This window comes from Dermacentor andersoni, chromosome 2 (genome assembly GCF_023375885.2).
Source record: "Dermacentor andersoni chromosome 2, qqDerAnde1_hic_scaffold, whole genome shotgun sequence".
NCBI lineage: Eukaryota > Metazoa > Arthropoda > Arachnida > Ixodida > Ixodidae > Dermacentor > Dermacentor andersoni.
This window is the reverse complement of record NC_092815.1, coordinates 255,265,437-255,289,756: the sequence shown is the minus strand read 5'-3', so window position 1 is coordinate 255,289,756 and position 24,320 is coordinate 255,265,437. Positions and strand designations below refer to the sequence as shown.

The 24,320-nt window shown below is 47.7% G+C and overlaps 1 protein-coding gene across 1 annotated transcript in view; it reads right to left on the bottom strand.

The window, feature by feature from the left end:
* Positions 1–24,320, bottom strand: part of LOC129387131 (alcohol dehydrogenase class-3-like) — a 762,528-nt gene that overhangs the window by 315,482 nt on the left and 422,726 nt on the right. The window contains exon 4 of the mRNA XM_072286648.1: positions 12,023–12,110. Coding sequence (XP_072142749.1) covers positions 12,023–12,110 — 88 coding nt within the window. The remainder of the gene's footprint in view (positions 1–12,022; positions 12,111–24,320) is intronic.

Below are 24,320 nucleotides of genomic sequence, written 5' to 3'. Positions count from 1 at the left end.
GACCTAAAGCTTCCCCCTGCTGCCTGCGCACCAACCCCCACCTTCGACTTGCGCGAGGTCGTAAAGCAGGAGTTGACAGCGATGACTACACCCACGACGCATCTTGCTGCGGTAGCGTGCTCCACACCTACCTACGCGGATGTTGTTTCGCTACCCACCCCTACCGTGACTTCCGTGCCTGCTGCCGTTTCCTATGACCATTTGGCTTCGATGGGAACCAGAGCACTGGCTGCGCCATCGTACCCTCATTGGCGTCCACCTCGTCCGGTTTGTTTTTACTGTGGCATACGCGGCCATATATCTCGCTTCTGCCGCCGGCGCCAGCAGGATGAAAGGCGAGGCTATGCTGAGCACGAAAGAGACCGCACTCGCCGATCAGACGACTACTATACCGGACCGCACTCGTTCCCTCAACAGCGTTCTCCGTCTCCACCAGCTGCTCCCAATCTGCCTCATAGTTCCCGTTCGGCCAGACGTCGTTCTCCATCGCCTTACCGGCGCTCTACATCACCGCTTCGTCCCACTTCCCATTTTGTCGACCAGCACTCGGAAAACTAACTGTTGCAGTTTTTGGAGGGGAAACTGCTTCTTATCGGTCTTCGAAAATTCCTCCTGTTCGCCCGGCCAACATGCTTTCTGTGACTGTCGAAGGTGTTCCCGCGTCAGCTCTCATCGATACCGGTGCCGCCGTTTCTGTTCTTCGGAGTGATCTGTGTTCCCGGCTCCGTAAAGTAAAAACGCCTTATCTTGGACCTATTTTGCGTGGTGCTAATAATGCATTCATTCACCGTGACGGATAGTGTACTGCTCGTGTTCTCATCGACGGCATACGCCACCACATCGAGTTTATCATCCTTCCAACGTGTATCCATGAACTTATACTTGGTTGGGACTTCCTACATTCTGCTTCAGCCGTCATTTCATGTAGAGAGGAAGTTGTCCACATCACGGATACAGAGCTTGAACCTGTTGCGGACTCTTCCCTTTCATGCGTGAACTTGGCCATCGCAGCAGACTACGTCCTGCGTCCTGGTCACGAAGACGTTGTAGCCGTAACATCCAGTCAGATCGCCGACGGAGACGCCCTAGTCGCCCCTTCTTACCGCTGTACTTCTCGCGGCATTCTCATTGCCACCTGTCTCGTCCGGTTTTCACGCGGCCGCGCCCTTCTGTCTGCTTGCAACACGACCCCAGATCCTGTGATGCTGCCCAAAGGGATGACTGTGGCAACCCTCGCCGACACTCAACCTATCTCTCTAGTCACGCTTTGCCCTTCTTCATCGCCAGCACCAACCTCAGGTTTGGATGATTCTTTCCCTCCTCCGGCCGTTCTTGGTTCTGACCTAACAGCCGCGCAGTCCGAAGCCTTAATGGTGGTCTTGGCAAAACACAAAGCCTGTTTCGATAGCTGTTCCCCTGTGTTGAGCCAAACTCCTGCGGCTACACACCGCATCGAAACCGATGGTTCCGCTATAATACGACGACGCCCCTATCGTTTATCGCCGTCCGAACGAAAGGTCATTGAACAACAGGTCGCTGACATGCTTGCGCGGAAGATAATACCTTTTAAGATGTGGCGAACGCGTTCGGCTTCCGTCATGCTAGGATTCGCACGGCGGCACAGAGCCAAGACATCCTCTATGTATTAGGTGTAAGACTCTTGGGGAAGTTGGCGGCGCGTTCCCAGCTTCTGTTTGGCGACTTCTGCACGGCCAGACGAGGAAGCGAAGATTTGCCGCAGCTTCGAGGTAAACGTGGACCAATCCGCGATGTCGGATTCGTGGTTGAAATACCACGTCTTCGCAACACCGGTCAAGTAGAAGGCGACATGCCTCAATTTCTGGATGTCGGTCCACTTGTTGCAAGAACTCACGCGGTCGTAGTGGTCGAGCCAATCGTCTACGTCATCACCGCGGAGTCCCGAAAAGACAGGGGGATCGCGCTGAGGGCTCGTCACAGTCCAAGAGGGCGTGGGGCCGTCTGTGCGGTAGGGTTTGAGGCGCCGGAAGGGCCGGGGTTGGAAGTGTCCATTGTTGTAGAGGTAGCTGGGTGCAGGCGGCGACCGGAACGGAGCTCCAGGGAGGACGGGAACGCGAGAGGACGTCGGGATCTTGACGTACCTCCACCACTTTGTAATACCGAGACCGATCGAGTTGTCCAGCGCTGTTTATTCCACAAAAGGCAACGCCCCCAGCTCACGCGCGAAGAAGTCGAAGAATAGGGAAGATGATGATGGCTATGTACAAATGAAAACGACGAAGTACGTTAATAGTGCTTACAATATACACGAAACAACGTATGAAGAAACGGTACATGATGGATATTTACACGTAACTCTTGTATAAAAGTTCCTGAAAGGTTGCGAAATCGGTTTGAGTAGCAATGCGTGATGGTAGATTATTCCATGCAACAATTGTTCGGGGAACGAAGGAGTTAGCATAGTTAGCTGAGCGACAACTGATGCGTTTTATCTTGAAGATACGGTGAAGGTGTGGATGATGATAATGTTTGTGCAGCAGCGAGAGGCGGGTAATTCTGCGGCGATGAGATGTCGTCAAGCTGAGCGCGAGCTTTTAGTGCTGAAATGCTAGTATAGGGTGAATAATCAGAAAAAATGAAACGGGCTGCGCGGTTTTGCAGTGATTCGATTTCTTGGATGATATATGTTTGAAAAGGATTCCAGATAGCTGATGCATACTCGATTTCGTGGCGTGTTAATGTGATGTATGCTAGTCTGCGTAGTTTAGCTGGAGCATGCTTAAGGTTGCGTTTGAGGAGGCCTAAAGATCGGTTAGCTGATGCCAACGTGAGGCGGATGTGATGATGGCACGTTAGATGAGAGTGTAAGTGAACACCAATGCACTTATATAAAGTTGTAAGTTGAATTATGTTGTTAGATATTACATACGATGTTGGAATACGGCGATTGCGCCTAGTAAATGATAATAACTTCGTTTTAGCTGTATTAAGAGTCATCAACCATGTTGAACACCATGTGTTAATAGCGCTAAGATCGGTTTGAAGAATATCTTTGTCATTGTCGCATGAAATTGATCGATATATTACGCAGTCATCGGCGAAAAGTCTGATGTGGGAAGACACACAGTTAGGCAGGTCATTATTATAGATTAAGAAAAGTAAAGGGCCAAGAACGCGGCCCTGCGGAACACCGGAGGTTACTTTGGTAGAAGAGGAATTAGTGCTGTTAACAGACGTGTATTGTACTCTGGATGAGAGGAAATCCTTAATACATCCAATAACGGTTGGGTGTATGTTAAGGTTCATTAGCTTCAGTACTAGTCTATGGTGAGCAACGCGATCGAAAGCTTTAGGGAAATCCCGGAAGATAGTACCAACTTGAAACCCCAAGTCTAGGTATGAATGTAAGTCATGTAAAAATCCGGCTAACTGCGTTTCGCATGAATAACCACGACGAAAGCCATGTTGGTAATCAACAATAATTTTGTGGTCTTCTAAGTAGTTAATGATTTCAGTATACAAGATGTGTTCGAGTAATTTACAAATAGTACTAGTTAAGGAGATGGGGCGGTAATTTAATGGGTGAGTTCGGTCTCCGGGTTTAAAAATGGGTATGACTTTTGCCACCTTCCAGTGGTGCGGATTAGTGTTATTTGATAAAGACTGCGAGAAGAGTGCACGCAATATAGGTGATAAACTAGGTGACAAATGTTTTAACACTTTATTATTAATGCCAGTGTGATCAGATGCGGAAGAAACTTAAAGTTCATTTAGTAAAAAAGAAATACCTGCTTCGCTAACAATTATTTCTGGCATTGATATGTTAATGAGATTGCCAAGGGTTGAAGATGTGGTGTCTTGCTGTGTAAATACAGATGAAAATGTGCTATTCAATAAATCGGCACATTCCGAGTGGTGGATCATATCACCGTGCTCAATAACTAGTGTTAAATCGGGATAGCTCTTCGGGTTTATTACGCGCAAAAAACGTTGAGGATTGTTTGTGAGCATAGAATATGGGTCATGGGTAAAGAAATGTCGTTTAGATTATTTTCGCAGTGCCTGATATTGCTTATCGCCGGGTTTATAACGTTGCCAGGAATATGAGTTGCGGGCTACATCGGTTTTACGATATTGAACCAATGCTGTGGGGCTCCCGTACCACGGGACGGCGCGCGCAACCGCCGGCGCCATGGAAGACGACGCAGCGCGTACGCTTCACGCTCTTCTTCTGACCCGCCATTAAAGACAAGCGTATATTTTGTAAGACTCGTCTTCAATCTACGTTACATTATTCTTGTGGAGGTGCTGGGTACATGCTACCACGCCCACATCGAACGCCATCTACAAGCCCAGTGCGAAGTCCGGTCGAGCTGACTCCTGTTCACGTACGGAGAAGCCGTCGACTTCAGGGACTGCTACCTGAGCACGATCCTCTACCCAATCAAGTCGGAAAGATGAGTACATCAGTTCCGTCTTCTTTCTCAACGGCACAGACCGATGTCGTCCTTAACCAGCCGCGAATCCCCACATCCTTCCATGGGGACACTTTCGAGGATGTTGAGGACTGGCTCGATCACTTTGAGCGTGTCGCAGAATTCAACGGCTGGACTCCAGAGCGGAAGCTACGCAACGCCTTCTTTGCGCTCGAGGACTACGCGCGGACATGATTTGAGAACCGTGAGGCGGCTTTATCCACATGGGACGAATTCCGACGCCAGCTAATCAGCACATACGCCAGCCTCGATCGCAAGGAGCGAGCTGAATCTGCAATTCAGGCGAGAGTACAGCGGCCGAACGAGAGCGTCGCAATGTTTGTCGAAGATATGTGCCGACTTTTCCGACGCGCGGACCCATTCATGCCGGAAGAAAAGAAGGTCAGGAACCTGATGCGTGGTGTCAAGCAAGAGTTATTCGGTGGCCTAATACGCAACCCACCAAAGACCGTCGCACAGTTTCTCGCGGAAGCCATATCAATGGAAAAGGCACTGCAGCAACGAGCAAAGCAGTACAACCGCGACGTGTCGACCCTATCGCGTGAGCCTCTCGCTATTCCCTTGGACAATACCGACGCCTTGCGGGAGCTCATTAGGCTTGTTGTGCGAGAGAAGCTCCAAAAGCTTCAGGTGGCTCCGGTATCGGTACCGCGACTCGCTCTGGCTGAGGTCGTCCGGGAATAAATCAGACAGGCAGTACAAGTCCCGGAGCGAAGCGAGGCACCACAGCACGAGGTACGGCAGCCACGGCCTCGCATGTCGTATGCGGAAGCTGCGCAAAGTTCGTTGTCTCCGACTTTTCACGATGCGCGCGATGTCCCGGACTTTCATGGTGTGCGCGCCGTGGAACAAGCAACTGCCGACTTCAGGACTCGCCGCACGCCATTCATGGCTGAAACACGACCGCCCCGCAAGAGCGACGTATGGCGCACTGCAGACCGGAGACCCTTGTGTTTTCATTGCGGTGAAGCCGATCGCCTCTACAGGGCCTGTCCTTACCACGGAGCTGGGCTCCGTGGATTTTCACTGAATGCGCCTTGCCCACGCAATGGTGAACGCCTCCTAGAGATTGAAGCCTACCTCGCGGACGCCAGGAGCTCGTTTGGCCCACGATTCCGTGACCCCCGGTCACCGTCACCTGCCCGATACAGGTCTTCGAGCCCCGTCTTCACGCCGAGCGGAACAAGGCGTGACTCACCCAGCCCTGCCTTCCGGGAAAACTGAGTCCAGCGACCTGCGGAGGTGAGGTCGCTGACGTTGCGAACGACGAAGATCCTCCATTACGACGACCGCGAAATTACGTAATTGAGACGAAGAGAAAGCAGTGTAGTTCGGTGTCAGTATACTGCGACGTACCAGTTACCATAGATGACCACGAAGTCACGGCGCTAGTCAACACGGGTGCGGACACGTCTGTTATGAGCCAGAATCTCGCGCGCACACTGAACAAAGTTTCAACGCAATGGACCGGACCTCAAATTTGTACTGCAGGAGGGCACCTCATAATTCCAATTGGCCGGTGCACGGCACGAGTGAACATTCAGGGCTTCACGTACATCGGCGACTTCGTCATTCTTCCTGAACGTTCAAAGGACCTTATACTCGGTATGAATTTCCTTCAGGCGAACGGTGCCATCATCGACCTGCAAGAGTCCAGAGTTGGCTTCGCTACTACGCAAGCCATAGCGAACAGTAATGAAACGACAGTGACATCGCGCTTCGCGTAGCTGACGATCACTTAACGTTGCCACCCAAGAGCAGCGTGCTTACCCTTTTCCGATGCGACATGGAAGACGGCGCCGAAGGAATTGCTGAGGCGAACATCCCCCTGCTTCTTGAGTGCCTCATTTGCATAGCCAGAGGGCTTCTTCAGGTGCGAAACAAATGTTCAGTCGTATTGCTAAGAAACTTTAGCAACGAGTTTCGGCATGTAGCGCGAGGAACGACAATCGCATTTCTTCGCGAAATCATTGATGTCACTGACATTGCCACATTGGAAATCACATCGTCTCAGCAATCTGAGTTACTCAGCCTAAAAGAACGGATTCACGTTAACGGTGCTCTTCCAGACCATCAGAAAGACCATCCACTGAGTCTCGTGAATGAATTTGCGGACTGTTTTTCAATGTCGTCCAGTCGGCGCTGCGCCAAGACATTTTGCAAGCCTGCCATGATGAGCCATGCGCGGGACACCTGGGGTTCGCTAAAACATTAGCAAAAATACGACAGCAGTATTACTGGCCCCGGCTGTATTCTTCTATGAAACGGTACGTGAAGACCTGCCGCAATTGTCAACGCCGCAAGAAACCACCAGTCAAACCGGCCGGCTGAAAGCCGGCCAGTTTGACAGCTCAAAAAACCAGATTCGTGTTGGACGATGACGCGAAAGAGGCAGTTAGACATTTTGAAGCAGCGACCCAAGAAGATTTATCAGACGGGAACCACGTGACTCGTTAGTCAGTGGGACAAATGTATAAATTCTCATGGAGACTACTTTCAAATGAAGTACATCGTCTGTGACATATTAGAATTGGCTCGTTTTCGTTTGACTCGCCCTCGTATATTTTAGAGAACTGTTCTTCATGTGTGCTCTCTTTTGGGACTCTAATTGCGGTGCAATTACTCACAATATACGACCGGTGACAGCTGCTCCTGCCCAATACATTGGAACAAAGGACAGCGTCATTGAGATTTTTTCCTGGCGTTTGCGTATGTAGAAATATAAACAAGGTTCTTGAATGACAAAGTTTCATTAAAATATTTGTCCTCAACTTGTTAATTTCATTGCCTTTACATTTTTCATATCAGTGGGATGCGCTGCTTTGCGGTTTCGAACTGATGTAGTTCTAAAGATCGTGCGGTAATTTTTTTGTACTTATTAAATAGACAAAAACACGGAAGCACTGATCTCAGTTATTGCGGGCACTATTTTCGGTACATACTGGTATGTTCTTCTACGAAAGAATAGATGTTTTACTTCTCTTGACAGTGCGTAATGTTGAAGAATTCGTATGCAGCCTCTTTGTCAATGACAATGCAGTTATTATTTATGTATTTGATCCCTTGACAAATTTTATAAGCAGGAGGCTGAGCTGCAAAGTGAGCCATCAGGAGTGACGAACGCCTTCTCTTGGTCCCTTTCATCCGCAGTAATCTGCCAATAACCAGGCCGAACGTCTATTGTTGAAACCTAGTTGGCACGGTCATCGTGGAGGGCGTCGTCAGTACAAGGCAAGGGGTAGACGTCCTCCTTGGTAATTCGGTTTAAAGGACAATATTATACGCAATACCTCCCCGTACCATCCATCTTTTTAACAAGTACCATGGGCGACGCCCATGGTGTAGTCGCTGCACGGCTACAGATAACCGACACGTGCGCTACTACGACATGCCCCTTTGATAATGGCTTACATACGCGGCGCCAAGCGTAGGCGGCGCACTTCTTCCCAACTTATCACAGACGGCGGCCCAGCTGTGCTGGCGCTCGCCAGTCACCTTGAGCATGGACTAAAGAAATTCCTTCTGCGTACTTTTCCTGCAACCGCCTGTTTCCTGCCTGGCTGGAACAACACCACATAATGGCGACGAGGACCGACGCATCGACAGCGGGACCCTGCAGCTAAGTTGGCAATCTTTTCTTCACTTCGGAATCGACAATACTGCGAGATGGCCTCGCAGCTGGGGCAGATGGAACTTTTCGACGACTCGACCAATGACTGAACGTCGTACGACGAGTGACTCTCGTCATACCTGAGGGCAAACAAGGTTCCAGGCGACCTTCAAGTCGACGTTCTGGTGCGTCTCATCGGTCTGAAAACCTATCAACTGTTAGTCTGACTGCTACCGATACGCCTACTTCGGAGTCGTGAAGCGCGTTAAGGGAAGTTTTGAAGAAACACTGTCACCGAAGCCATCTGTTATTGCCGAGAGAGCCAAGTTTTACCGCGCCGTGCAGGGCGAAACGCAGACGATAGCTCAGTTTGTACAAGAGATACGTAGGCTGGCTCAAACCTGCGATTTAGGTTCTTTTTTCGACGATGCGCTTCGCGACAAGTTTTTGTATGGCATGAGGCGAATAGACATCCAGAGACAGCTGTTCGTCGAGGACAAGCACTTAACTTTCCAGAAGGCATTGACCGTGCTCTGGCGCCCGAGGCCGCAATGAACAATGCAGTGACAGCCCATGATTTATCACATAGCGGTGGCCCAGTTCACCGAATGCAGAGCGGAAGGCAGAATAACAAGTACGCAAGTAAACGTGGCAAATCCCAGCAGTGCTATCGCTGGGGTTCTTTCAAGCACGATGCGCAAGCGGGTCCGCACGTACGAGCTACTTGCTTCGAATGTAACCGGCAGGGGCACATACGCAGAATGTGCAGAGCAAGAGTGGAATCGAAAAACCAGAAGCAGTGCATGCGCACGCTTGAGTGCAAGACCCAGCACGACCTCACTAAGCTCAACATTGTCGACGTGTCACGAAGGCACACGTAATGGTAGGCGTAAATGTAGAAGAAACTACCGTACACATGGAGGTCCACACTGGAGCAGCAGTATCGGCCATGTCGCACCATCAGGCTAAAGTGTACTTTGCTGGCGTTCGTTTGCAACCAACAAAGATGCAACTGAAGACGTACACAGGGGAAACGGTAAAGTCTGTAGGAGTAATGGATGTGCTGGACCGCCACAACAACCAAGAGGCACGATTGCCGCTTTACATTCTTCCGCAAGGCGGCACACCGCTCTTAGGTCGCAACTGTCTACAGCATATCAGGCTAGACTGGGGTAGCATTCGAGGTCTTTGCAAGGTGTCCGCTGCGTTAGGCAGTCCACCCCGTTCACTGGAAACGCTGCTACGGAAAAACGAAGACCTGTTTAAGGATGAGTTAGGGACCACACAAGGAGGGCAGGCAAGCCTCCAGTTTAAGGATGACCAAGTGCCCCGTTTTCTAAAAGCATGGAGCGTGCCTTTCGCTCTTGTGAAAAGGGTAGAGGCTGAATTGGAAAAGCTCGAGAAGTTGAGAATCATTTCTCGTGTCGCCAGTAGCAAGTATGCCACGCCAATTGTTCCCGTAGTAAAGCGTGACGAGTCAATTATAATTTGTGGAGATTACAAACTCATGCTGAGCCCGATCCTAGATGCCGAGACGTACCCGGTTCCAAAGCTGGTTGAGCGCTTGGCAGCATCAGCGGGAGGTCATAAATTCTCCAAAATTGATTTAAGTCGGGCTTATCAGCAAGTAGAGATGGACGAAGAATCCAAAGCCTAGATGACCTTGAACACCTCCAGGGGCTTATATATCGTTAACCGCTTGCCTTTTGGCATCGCCTCAGCGCCGGCGATCTTTCAGAAGATCATGGATAATATTCTGTAGGGCCTTGACGGAGTTACTTGTTACATCGACATCATGGTCACCGGAGAGACTGAACAGGAGCACCTGAAAAATTTGGCGGCGGTATTGAGACGGTTATCAGAGCAGAGGCATCAGGGTAAAGAAAGAAAAATGCGAGTTTTTCAAAGAGAAGTTGCCGTACTTGGGACATGTCATTAGCACGCACGGAATTGAACCGGCAATTGAGAAGCCACAAGCCATTGCAAATGCTCCGCGTCCTACGGACAAGCAGCAATTACGTTCCCTGTTGGGCTTGATAAACTACTATGGGAAGTTTGTTCTTAACCTGTCAAGCGTCGTTTTACCCCTAAACAGATTGCTGCGGCTTGATGTTCCCTGGGCCTGGAGTGACGAGTGCGAAGCAGCCTTCTCGGATTTTAAGCAGCTGCTGTCACAGCCACTGGTTCTCGCTCACTACGACCCCAGTGCGCCCCTGCAACTGTCGTGTGATGCATGGCCATGCGGTATAGGAGCTTAAATCTCTCATGTGGAGCCCAATGGTCAGTGCCATCCGGTTGCGTACGCATCACGTACTTTATCTTAAGCGGAGGTCAATTATAGCCAGCTGGAAAGCGAGGCGCTCGCTCTAGTTTTCGGCGTCAAACGCTTTCTTTCTTCGTTTTTTATTGTTGTTTCTTCTTTTTTTTTTTGCATTGTAACGAGATGACGCTTTGCTTGTTTCCATCTTTTTTTTTCTCTTTCTTGTGTTTCACATGTTATGACGTTGTTCAATCCCTTTATGTATATCCCACTCCTGCCTCGGGCCCGTAAAACAGGCTGGCAGCACGAAATAAATAACGTGTCTCGACCTTGAGAGATGCCGCTGCGCGTGCCAGTGGAGCTGTCTTTGCGAACACTCCCTGGCACGCAGCGGCCTCGGCGGCCCCAATCTACGGACCGCCCTGATTCGAGCTTTCTTCCCCCCACTGCCTCTTGGGTCCCCTGGATATCCTGCGCCGCCTGCTTTATTATAAGCTCAGGTGCTCTCCTGAGACCTCCGTTTGTCGGTTACATGTGCATTCCTGCTAGATCAGTACTTGTAAAAAAAACATCTATTGTTGCGATGAGAAAAGCACCCCGCAACGAAAAAGGCGCCCTGCGGCTTCTGCAACATACCCCGCCCATGCGAGGAAAATTACGGAACGCCAACGAGGAATCTGCCAACCGCAGCTTCGCGCTCACTCATAACCTCGTCAAGTGACACTTGCAACAGCAAACAGTGCGTGACCGCTCAACGCGGTCACGCACTCAACTTTAACAGGATCATCCTTCGATTGCACAAATTACGCTTCCACGACCAACATCAATGGCTTCATCGACCGCACCCACACCATAGAATAAAGCCATAGAATAAAGAACGAACATATCAAGCCCACACCACACACCTGAACGAGCACTACATCACATCACTACAAGCGAGACGCCTTGCTGCTACGCTGCTACGGTCTTCAGAATAAAACTGACTACTGTCGCCAAGCCTATGAAGCGTTTTAGGAGCTGGCAACCTCAGCGGTAGCAACATGGCGGCGCTCTTGCGGTTCCCGATTTCAATAAATTGGCCCTATGGGTAAGTTGTCTATGGGTAAGTTGTTCTAAGCGTACATAAGCTCACGGCCAGAGAAGCCGGACAGCGGCGCTCATAAATATTCTCCCATTTCGTTGTGTCGGCATTGCATTCCTGCATGGCCGCCGCGTCGCGTTCTCCTTCGCGACAAATGCAGCACGAGGTTCCTGCTCATTTCTAGCGCTGTGTCAGAGAGCATTTCCTCGTCTACTTCGATGCGTTTGATGTAGAGACGCGCGAAACATCTTGAAGATGATGCGCTACCGGAATTGATAGCTCGAGAATATCGCCTTTGAATACAGCTTACCTTTCAACGTTACCTTTGATTTACGTGTGCCATCGCGGCATATAGTCAACTCGAGAAAGCATTTGCCAAGCAGATCTTGATGGGTAAGTGACTGTGCTGCTGAAGTGCAGCTTCGTCTGCTGCTGTTTGCATGCTTTGCGCACGTTGGCTGGACCGCACTTGCGTGCCGCGCCGCGGTGCACGCTGGCGCTCGGCAAGCTGGGACCGGAACGATAAGTTCGGCGTTCCTCTACTAAGCGTTGTGCACTGCTCAGCGAACGCGATAACCTTGGAAATGTTTCGTTACCTGATTTTGGAGCAGAGGTTAGCGCGTGGATGTCGGCAGCAGTCACACTCCTTGCACTGCGGAACGTAGAGCGGAATCACGCGGTCCCCTGCAATGAAGCAAGCCGCACTTCTCCGCATGCTGTCTAAGCTAAACTTTCAGTAAAGGCAGTCGAGCATGACAGTGTGCCATATTCTATGGCTGAAGGGGGAGAAATTACTGCAATGACAAGACATTTACAGCTATGGATGTACACTGGTACTTATAGTAGAAGCCACCCAATTTGTTGATATTGCGCGTTACCGGCTTTGTTAGAAGGGTTAAAATCCGGGCCAGTTGGTACACACTTGAACGAAAAAACCAGTAAAAAATACAAAGGACAAGAGGAGAGGTTCACACCACAACGACTGGTTAGCTTTGTTAGCCAGAAAGCTAACCAAGGGTCTGTAGGGTAAAGCTATTCCAAGCTTTTCTATTCCGATTCTGAAATCAGCTCCGCGCGATTGGTTAAAAACTTTTTGGACCACCCTCACTTCGCCTGTCTGTCACGCTACGTCACGAAAAGCGCGATAGCGCCCCATCTGATATGACGTAGCACACGGATTATGTATGATTGCACGGAACAAAAGAAAAATATTTGTTTCTGATTCGACTCCTTTTCGCGATTAGCCCCCTGCCATTGGTCAAATGTTTTTGGGCTGCACTTAGTTCACCTGCCAAAAATCGTGCACTCGCCAAGAATAAAAGAAAAATAATTTCGTCTCTTTTATTCTTGGCGAGTGCACGTTTTTTTGGTACCAATATGTTTCCTCGCGAGACGAGTTTTTGTCGTACACTTGACTACTTGCCTGTCACGCGACGTCACAAAACCACAAAAACTCACCGCGTCTAAGCGACGCTTAGAACGACAGAAAGCCGAGCTAGTTGGTAAGGGGTCATAATGCAAAGAAGGCGTAAGGCGTGCAAACACGGACACAACAGAAATGGACCACACGAACGTCGACTGTCAACTGAAGGAAGCACTGAGGCGATAAAAGAAAGCAGACACAAAACTCATCTGCGCATGCTCTGGAAAGGTAGCGCCACGTGTCAATCGGGTACACGTGCCGGTCTACGTGAGAGGTAACTGTTAAGGCATTTGAACTCTTCCTTATGTAAGGTTATCGAACGCTGACTCACGGAAGCATTTGCTTGCGTTCCGTTAGAAGTGCTTTCTGGTGTCCCCCAGTGGTCCATTTTGGTCCTGTTGCTGTTCTTGGTTTATATTAATGACATTACAGAGATTGTAGAGTTTCCTGTGGAATCGATGCTTTTTGCTGACGATTGTTCCATTTATTCTACGGTAACGCACATTGACGACCAATTCTAAATTAACCGGGTCCTTCATTCACTTCACCTTTGGTGTAAAAAATGGGACATGGAAATCAATTACAACAAATCGACTTTTACACACGTTACTAACAAAAGAAGTGCGGCGCATTCTTTTATAATATTGCACGTAACGAACTAAGAAAAGTAGATACATTCAAGTATTTAGGGGTCACAATTTCACATAATTTAGACTGGCGTAAACATGTCGATAACCTGTGCTCGACGGCTTCACAAAAACTGTATTCACTGAAGAAAAAGCTGGAACATGCAACGAAGGATGCCAAATTATTTGCTTGTAAAACTCGCATACATCCATTCTTAGAATACGCTTGTGTTGTCTGAAGCCCCCACCAACAATGTAAATAGACCAACTAGAAAGTATTCAGAGAATGGCTGCTCCTTTTATTGCTTCAAAGTACCGAAAAACGAACTCGGTAACAACAATTCTGCGTTCGTGTGGGCTTGAGTTGCTGGAAACCCGAAGGAAAAAAGCCAGACTTAAGATCTTTTTTTTTTTTCAGGTAGTACAAGGGCTTTTGAAGATAAAAAAGGAAAAGTACGCCCAGTTCACTGCAAATCGTAGCGAGAGAATAAACCACAGCAGAGCCGTCAAGTCTTATAACAGACGTGTTGATGTTTTTCGTTATTCTTTTTTACCGGATGTAATTGAAAGGTGGGATGCCTTACCTGATGCTGTTGTAGATCAGACAGATGGGCGCAAATTTGAATGCTCGATTTATATTTTGTATCGTGGGCACCCAACCTGAACTTATACAATGTCAAATTTGCTTGTGTTCTACTATTTTCCCTCCCTGTAACAACCCTCAAACGAGGGTTAACAGTATCAATAAAGAAAGAAAAGAAAGAAAAGTCGATTTCGAGGGGGACAGACGTGATTACAGAAGGCAGTAATAGGAAGAAAATAGTAGTGGCTATTCCTTACACTAATTCAGTATCGCACAGGCTTAAAAAAGTTGCAAGCACATACAGTGTCAATGTTTTTTTCACTGCTCCCAATAAGCTAGGGAAGATATGGGCTGCCGTGCAGAGAAAAAAGAAGCAGGTGAAATGCAAAACAAGAGCAGATATTTCAGATGGGCAGCGGATTGGGCGAGTTGGTGTTCCATGGTAACAATAACATTCAAACAGCGCTAGACGACAGGACCAGAAAGAGGAGGAGACAAACACGGCGATGTGTTTGTCTCCTCCTCTTTCTGGTCATGTCGTCTAGCGCTGTTTGAATTTTATTGTTACCATGGAACACGAACTCGCCCAATCCGCCGCCCTTCTGCAGTTCATTTCTTGTACATGGGCTTCTTTTATGTGTTAGAATATCAGCGCCGTGTTTGTCTCCTCCTCTTTCTGGTCCTGTCGTCTAACGCTGTTTGAATTTTATACCAGATATTTGTCCAGTGAAGCACATCAAGAACAACAATTTTAGTGAGTGTCGTATGGGTGTGGCATATAAAGTTCCCTTTAGCTGTGGCCATTTAAACGTAGGGTAAACGGGGCGGTGTATCAATCAGAGGCTAATAGAACAGAAAAGGTCGTTAACCAGTGGATCGCCTTCTGGTCTTTTACATTGCCAAGACTGCCAAGGTTGTAACTGCACGCCTGAGTTAGGTGAATTCGCGTTTTCGTACAGGTACAGGAATGAAGATACGCGTCTTATGGTCAGGGCATGGCATATCAATTAATTTCTTTTTATTCGGTACACCTACATCGCCTGCACGGCATTATCGTAGGGGGGTTAAAATACAGGTGGTCCCAATGGAAACGTATTCAGCAACATCAAAATAATACATCAGTATATACAACATTGTTTAAGCACTGAAATTCGCAAAGGCGGAAGACAAATTGACAAAGTACCAAAGAAAGTACGTAACAAAGTAACTAACAAAAAAGTAGCGTATGTGCAGAGATCACACAACCTTCGGCGAAGGTTGTGGTTCGGTTGTGATCAGGTTGTGGTTTTTCATCCATGCGAAGGTTGTGGGTTCGGTCCCCACCTGCGTCAAGTTGTTTTTTCATCTATTTTCATTTCCATGAATTTATCGTTTATTTATTTAATTTATTAAGCACAAGTAATTTCCCCAATGTTGTCCTTGGTTACAGTGTTTGTTGGCTTCTTATGATATGACTAATAAAAATTGGGCCCCTCGGTTAAACCGTTTTCTTCTGGGTCAAGGGGAGTATCATTAAGAGGAAGCTTTAGCTCGGGTGCTCCTATCTAAATACATGTAAAAGGAGAATTCGTTTTTCTTGGCAACCACTGCACCAAATTTGACGAGGTTTGATGCTTTTAAAAGGAAAACTAAAAATGTAGTGACTGTTGGTGTCGAATTTCTGATTTAGGTCGTTAATTTTTTATTAAAATTTGACAAATGTCGCAAATTTTCAGAAAAAGAAACTATAAAGTTTACAACTCTTTAACACTAAAACAAAAAATGATAATACAATTCTTTTAATTGCATCTAATAGCACGTCTAAAGCGGACAAAATTGATATGCTATACATGAATCTAAAGAAATTTAGTAATATTGAAATACAGCTTTTGCAGAACCTTTGTAAACAACGTAACAAATTCACTTAAGATATGAAATGACATATCAAATCTGTCCGCTTTCAATGGTCTAATGGATGCCGTTTACAGAACCGCGATATCAGTTTTTGATGCAGAGTTATGAATTTGTAAACTTCGTCCTTCTATGTTTTTCGAACTTCCGAATTTTTGAAAATTCTTTTAACATGATCCAGGACCTAAATCGAAATTCCGCTTCCAGCAGTCACTAGAATTTAACTTTCTCTCTGAAATGCAACAAACTTCATTAAAATCGGTCCAGGGGTTATCTCAGAAAAACGTTCTTGCGTTTTACATGTATGTGAATAGGCCGCGTCGGAGTTGGGCCCGAGCTAAAGCTTCCTCCTAAGTATGTAGGCGGGGAAAGCTGACTGGTTACGGGAAATTCTCATTGTCTTGCTATTAGAAGTGTTTAGTTCCATTAGCCATCTTGCGGTATATTACACAGTCGTCAGCAAATAGACAAATGGAACTTGCGATTTGGTTAGGAAGATCGGCAATTGAGTGCAAGTGAGAATGGCCTCGTCAACGCGAGTGGTACAGTTTCATCCTGGAAATATGGACAACATCCGTAGGCTGCATCGTCAACTCGTGTCTTCAGGGAGAACTTCGTAGTTCACCTCGCTGAGGCGAAGGAGGACTCTGTAGCGGCCGAAGTAGAGGCGCAGTAACTTTTGCAACCGGCCGCGTTGGCGAACTGGGGTCCATACCCAAACACCAGGTTGGTAGACAATCTCGCGATGGTGAGCGTTATATTTCCGGAAGTCTGTGGATTGCTGATTCTGGATTCGCTCATGTGCAAGCTTGTGAGTTGCGTCTGCCAGCCGGGTAATATCCTCCGCGTCAATGGTAGTGCCGTATTGTTCGGGGAGGAGCATGGCGTCCAGCATGGTGGTTACCTCAGGGTCGTGCAGCAAAGGGAAAGGAGTGAACCCAGTAGTTTCTTGAACAGCAGTGTTGTATGCGAATGTAACGTAAGGCGAAACATCGTCCCAGTTCTTGCGTTCGCTGTCGACATTCATGGAAACCACGTCAGCGATGTCTTATTTAACCTCTCCGTAAGACCATTTGTCTGAGGATGGCATGCATTAGCTCGGTGATGAGCTGTACCACTAAGCATCATGATACGTCTTGCATCGTCTGAGCTGTGAAAGCTATACCACAATCGGTAATTACTACTGCTGTTGCACCATACCTGAGGACTATGTTATGAATGAAAAAGTGCGCAACGTCCCCGGCAGTGGCTCGCTGGAAGACTCCCCTTTCGCAGTATAACGTCAGGTGATCAGTCGCAACCACGAAAAGCAGTTGCCAGCAAAATACTTAGGGAAGGGCCCGAGCAAGCCCATTCCGATTTGTAGAAATGGTTGTGTTGGTGGTGTAACAGGCTTCGGGAAGCCGGCTGGGCGTTGAATTTGAGTCTTTCAGCACTGGCACTCGCGGCAACTTTTCACGTAATGCTTGACTTGCTCAGCAAGCTTAGGCCAGTAGTAGCGTTGCCGAATTCAGGCCAAGGTGCGCGCGAATCTCAAATGGCCTGAAAAGGGCTCATTGGGGCAGGCGGACAGAATATCGGCACGCAGCGCGCATGGAACGACAAGGAGATTCACGGGGAGTACGGTAGCGCAATTAAAAGACGGGACAAAAGAAGACACATAGGGACACACACAGCGCTAACTTCCAACAATGTTTATTATCGAAAACCAGGTCGTACTTATACCCTATGTGTCTTCTTTTGTCCCGTCTTTTAATCGCGCTACCGTACTCCCCTTGAAGATGCATTACCAACAAGCCCACATTGCAACCCTCGTGACAAGGAGATGTCCAGTCCCTGACGGGTACAAATTATTTTATACAAGACATTGTTGCAGAGACAGAACGAAGATTGCCAACGCTTGATTTTCCGTGGAGGATGCGAACTTGGGCCTTCAAGATAGTTGATAACTTGCCCGAGTTCTAAATGGTCCCGCTGTTGCCGAGCCAAGTCAGATATATTGACAGCGCAAAGCAAACGACTGTCATCATCAGCATCACTTGACACCGTTGCAAGTGGAGCGCGTGAAAGAGTCAGCGTTAGTGTGCCTCCGTCCAGACTTCTAGACGATTGTTACGTCAAATTATTCAAGATGAAGGCTTGACCTGGTAAGACGTCCCGAAAGGTCTTTGAGATTGCCTACCCAACAAAGGGCATGATCGTTCCCTGCATTGCCCTGCAATCTTTCCCTGCATTGCCAAGATTGTAACGGCACGCCAGAGTTAGATGAATGCCCGATATTGTACAGGCATAAAAATGAAGGTACGCGTCTTATGGTAGAGGCATGGGATATCTATAAAGGTGGAAGTGGGTACCCGAGTCAGCCTTCGATTACCTTACATAAGGAACAGATTAAGTGCCTTAAGAGTTATCTCTCACGTAGACCGACACATGTACCCGACTGACACGTGGTGATACCATTCCTGAGCTTGCGCAGATGACTTTTGTGTTTTCTTTCTTTTTTCGCCTCAGTGCTCCATTCAGTTGATAGTCAGCGTTCGTGTTGTCCATTTCTCTACTCTTGTGTCTGTCTGCACGCCTCACCTCTTTGTTTTTTGTTTGTTTTTTTCACAATGAAACCAGCTCCGTGCTCGCGAGGAAAATCCATCCCAAGGGATACTTTCCGCGAGCACTCGCGCCACACGATAAATGAAGCAACGTACGTTGATTGACGGGTTTGGAGCATGGCGGTGCATTTCCCAATCGGCGTCAAGAGATGACCACCTGCGGCCCGTAGGCTTAGTCCGTGCCGTGGCATCGTGACTTTTCTCAGTTCAGCAGCTAATTCGGCGCTCATAACAGAATAATCGGCGCCAGTGTCCACCAGGGTAGTGACTGGGTAGTTCTCGACTTGAATGGGGATGTTTGCGGAAACACTTTTGTATGCGACGGTGAAAAGGAATCGTTGGCGCTCGGCTGGCGTATCGGGCGAGGAGGACGTTTATAGATTCGTCAACAGCGGCCCCGGAGGTCGCTGCTCCTAGTTTCCCCAGCATGGGCTTGGGGACCTAATGAGTCGGCACCCGACACCATGAGCGAAGGGCAAGTGTTGAGCAGGTGACGTAGAACAACGAGGAGATGGAGAGCGGGACTGGCGCCGCCGCAGAGTCGGGGACTGCTGATTCGCCAAGTACTCGACAATGGCTCGGCGCACTCACCATCACGGGGTCGACGTGCGTCTGGGCGAAACCCAGGAAGGCCCATCTGGCGGTAGGTGCACTCGCGGTATAGGTCACCTGCTTCACCACAATGGTAGCACATGGGCCGCTTGTCTGGAGTGCTCCAAACACTGGATTTCCGCACGTTTATACTTGGGCTTGCGGAAGGCAGATAGCTCCAAAAGTACTGACGGCTCGAGTGCTGTGCCGTCTGTTGCATGGAAGGGCGGGACGGATAGCCGACTGCTGGCATAGGATACCTTAAGGCTTCCGCGTACGTTAGGGCAGGGGCTGCGACTGGCGGTGCAACCAGAGGTTGTACCAGCTCCCTGACCTCTTCGCGAACCACATTACTTAAAGCAGTCACGTGCGATTGGGGAGACATTGCATGAACTTGTTGCAGCTCCTCGCGTACAATACTGTGCACGAGCTCCCTTAGGCTCGTCATATCGGGGGTGGCTATGGACGACCAGAGAGATGTGAAGTTCCCTGGGTGCTCGTACTGCGACGACCGCTGCCGTAGCCTGCGCTCCATCGTTGTTGCGTCGTTGAGGAATTCGGCCACAGTACCTGGTGGGTTGCGCACTATGCCTGCGAACGATTGCTCTGTCACTCGCCGCAACTCTAAGCGTAGCTTCTTTTCTTCTGTCATTCCGGTATCAGCGCGCCCTATGCTGTGCCATACTATGTGCACCACGTGGCTACCACCAGGCGACGGGAGCTCCCACTTCTTGGCGACGAATCAAGAATTCGACACTGGAGGCGGCTTCAAGAAGCGCCCAGCCATCTCCGCGACGAATCAAGAATTCGAAGCGGGCGACGTCATCACCCTGCCCCACCTGTTTCCTTCCGACGAGGAGTCGCCGAAGGGATTTAAGTATAAACCCCATGCAAGCGATCTTGCACGCGACAGCGACAAGCGACGCGATGGAGATGGCTGTCGCGTTCGCTCGTCGCCTACAAGTTGCACCCCATGCGAGCGATGACTTCGAGCGACGTCTCCCCAGCGTTGCCGGTATGAGGGCAGCAATATAGGCGCTGAAACTAGCGTGACGCGTGCTTTATTAACTTAAGTTGATGTATTTTACTCTAAAAAGCAGCATAAAATATTTCTGAAAGTCTTGCAGTAGGTTCTTATCCTTGCACGTATAAAAATTCAATCATTTGCTGGTTCCATGCGACAATCGAAATTACTGGAGCTATGTACATCCAGTTCCGGCTTTGCGCTATTGGCTAGTCGCTCATAGCACTTCCGGGCGACGAGCGACGAATTCTAGATTTGCAGAACCGAGCGATCGCGCGACAAGACAAAGCGATCTGTTCACGCGACGGCCCGATCCGTCGCTCGAAGCCGTCGCTCGTCGCTGTCGCGCACAATATCGCGCTCATGGGGTTTAGCCTTTAAGGGAGAAGCAGCCCATTGTGAGAAGAGAGAGTCGCTTCCAGCCGCCCAGTCGGTCTGATGCGCTCTTGCAGCTACCTGTACGCTATCACACGGTGTCTACCAAGTTGACATTTACGAATTCCCTGAGTTTTCCAGGTTTTCCCTGAGTACCTTTGCAAAATTCCCTGAATGAGCCAGAACTTTGTTTTATGTCAAGACCGGTTGACATGTTGCCCGATGCTGCAACTCTCTAGTATTCATGTAGAACAAAAAAAATGACTTAATCCAGTTTTAGTAGTAAGGAGTAATATGTATTTTATTCAAAAAGAAAACAGAAGGAAGGTGTTAGTAAAATGGACAGCGAAAGAAATGGTAAAACCCATTCGAAATTGAGTCGAAAATTTTCAAATAGGAATGAAAAGGAGATGCATACATAAGCAGATAGTTTTTAATATGAGCTATTTCTATCAACTGATAGCAAGCTCATCTGTATGAGGCCTGAACTTTGTCACAGCTAAAGTTCTCTCTCAGCAGCTGGGAAGTCAACCTCAACAGTCCTGACATACTCTCAGCCCGTACATAACATCTTAGTGTTGGGTTTCACTGCTTAAAACAGTTTATTTTGGCTAGCATGAGGGACACCTGTATCTCGGCGTCAGCCAACACTGTTTTTTTAGCTCAAGCTCCTTCAAGAAGGCGGCGGCGCGCTTCCTTTCCCGTTAATTCCTGAGTGCATCGGTCCTTTCTGTTCTCATCCTCCTCCAGCCACGCTTTCACCACATGGATCATTTGAAGCATCTTGGTCAGTTGTACAGCCAACGTCCGATTTTTCGGATTCTCTAGGCGCCGCAAGAACATAAGAAAATCGGGCAGTCTAAAAATAATGACTGCATGTCTTTAACTGCCTTTAAGGGCTAAAATTGCCACAGGCACGCCCGAAAAAGCTCTTAAGGCCTGCCAGTACACTTACTAGGCATATCGGCGCTCGTACTAGGACAGGAGACGGGGGTGCGTATAATTAAGGAATACATACTGTGTCCCTTGACAATTGCCCCTTCACACGCTTGTTATGATTCACAGCCTAAAGATACAGTTCTGAGGCGAAGCTAACTTTCGGAGACTGGCATTACACAACGCGCTGTGCTCTGCGAGCTTCAAAGCCAATTGCGAGGATTACAAAGGCGGAGTCGGTGCCATTGCTGACAGCGGCGAATTATTTCAATGAAAAACACGGCACCGCACGACAAGAAGCTTAATAGCGAACATAAAAGCAGCTAGGCCTAACGGTGCCGCGGTGGTGGTTACGGCTGCCAGCGGATCTGCGTGCGAGAATGCCGGTTCGAGGCGGCGAGATAATCAAGATAGCGGCGGTGGCAGCTTTGAATAATGCCATTTCAGACCTGCAGTCAGGGCAATATACACTAACTATATGGAGTAGGTGGTGCTGCCGCAAAGCCATGCAACTTATCGAGCATATCCGAAAAATCGGGCGTCTACAAAATCGGTCGTTAACTACTCTGGCAATACATCGTGCCGATCACGCGGCGTCAATGACGATTCCTTGCGATTCCTCTGTTACTGGAGCCAACATTAACAGGACTTTCGTTCCCTTACGCTAAAGTTACAGCTAATTTTCCCTGATAGAAGCACAAATTCGCCGAGTTTTCCCTGAGTTTTTCCAGACTGTTCAAATTCCCTGAGAATTCCCGGTTGGTTATATATATATATATATGTATATATATATATAGTAGGCAAAGAGGAATTCTTCATTCTACCTTTCATTCATACGTAAAGAGCTTGAGTGGTGCTACAAGGTAAACAGGACACGTATTTATTTATTTATTTATTTATTCATTTATTTAGTTGTAAAATACCTTACAAGGCCCCTCCGTAGGGATTTAGTAAGGGGGGCATACAATCAAGTACGTACAATCTAGCAACAACAATAATAAAAGAAAACAGCAGCCAAGTGCACAGCCTAAGAGTCAGAGAAACATTAGCTACATAAAGCTGCATATGAGTAAAATAAAAAGGAACTGTATAAGTTTGTAACAAACGTATAACAGTGCAAGAAAAAGGTAGAAAAAATGACACAGAACAGTGAGTGTGATATTAACGGTTACCAAGGGTTATGCGAGTTCAGTGAGTGCTTGAATGTTTCGCGGTCAGTTTCCGCAACTATGTTGTCGGGAAGGTTGTTCCAGAGCTGAATGGCACGTGGCATTGCAGACCAGTTAAATGCTTCTGTTTTACCATAGATGCGCGTGAAGCTATGGTGATTAATAATCTGTGCGACGTGTGCGATGACGTTTCTAGGTGTAGGTAACGTTTGTTAGTGTGGTGGGCGTATTTACGAAATAATGACAAAAGGGCTATGTCGCGACGATTACTTAGCAGCTGAAGTGAAAGGTGAATCTTTGTTTGAGTTACGCTAGAACGGTAGTCATAATTTCGGGAAACGAAACATGCGGCTCTATTTTGGATTGATTCCAGCATGGTAATTAAGTAATTTTGGTGGGGAGACCACACTGGAGCGGCGAACTCAAGTCGAGGGCGAACAAAGGTTTGAAATGCCAGTTTGCGGATAAGTGGAGGTGAGTTCCGAAGGTTACGTCGCAGGCAACCCAGTGATCGAGAAGCACTGGCACAGATGGTGGTAATGTGAGAAGTCTATGAGAGGTTTGTTGAAAGATTTACGCCTAGATATTTAAATGATGAGGTCCGAGATAATGGGACATTTTTAATACAGTAAGAATAGTCCAAGTTAGTGCGTTTGCGGGTGAAGGACATCACTTTACATTTTGATGAATTTAAAGTCATTAGCCAGGTGTGACCCCAATTAATAATTTCGTTAAGATCACTTTGGAGGATCAGGTGGTCATCGGAGGTGTTAATAGAACGATAGATAATGCAGTCGTCAGCGAAAATGCGCATGCATGATGATAAGTTATTGGGTATGTCATTAATGTATATCAGAAAGAGTAAGGGACCAAGAACGCTTCCTTCTGGTACACCGGATGAAACATCTGAAAGGGGCGAGGAGAAGCTGTTAGCGAAAGTAAATTGCTGTCTGTTAGAAAGAAAATTTCGAAGCCAGGATAGAGTTAGTGAATCAAGTTTTAATGATGATAACTTCAAAAACAGGCGCCAATGAGCTACGCGGTCAAAAGCTTTAGAAAAATCCCGAAAGATGCTGTCAGTTTGAAGGTTTGAGTCCATGTTAAAATGTAAATCTGTCGTAAATTCAAGCAGTTGCGTTTCGCACGACAAGCCTCTCCTGAAACCATGTTGATTATGAAAAAAGAAGTTGTTTGACTCTAGAGTTGGTAAACATGAGATGGAATAATGTGTTCCATCATTTTACAGCATATGCACGTTAGCGATATCGGTCGGTAGTTTTCAACTAAGTTTTTGTCAGCGTCTTTGAAGATGGGTATGACTTTGGCTGTTTTCCAATCTTTGGGTATCTGACCTGTCATTAAAGATTGGTGAAGAATGTGAAATAAAAACTTGCTAGATACTGATACTGTATTTTTTAGTAATTTAGAATTAGTATTGTCAATACCTGCTGAAGACGAAACTTTCCAGTTATTAATAAGCTTAACAATGCCATCAATAGTAATTTCAATAGGTTGCATGTACCTGTAATCTAGGTCTGCAACAATGGGCAAATGAGTAATACATTCTTTCGTGAATACGGATGAGAAAAATTTATTAAAAACTTGAGCGCACTCACTGTTAGGAATAGGAATGTTGTTTTCTTTATTGTGTAACGAGATGTCATTAGTATT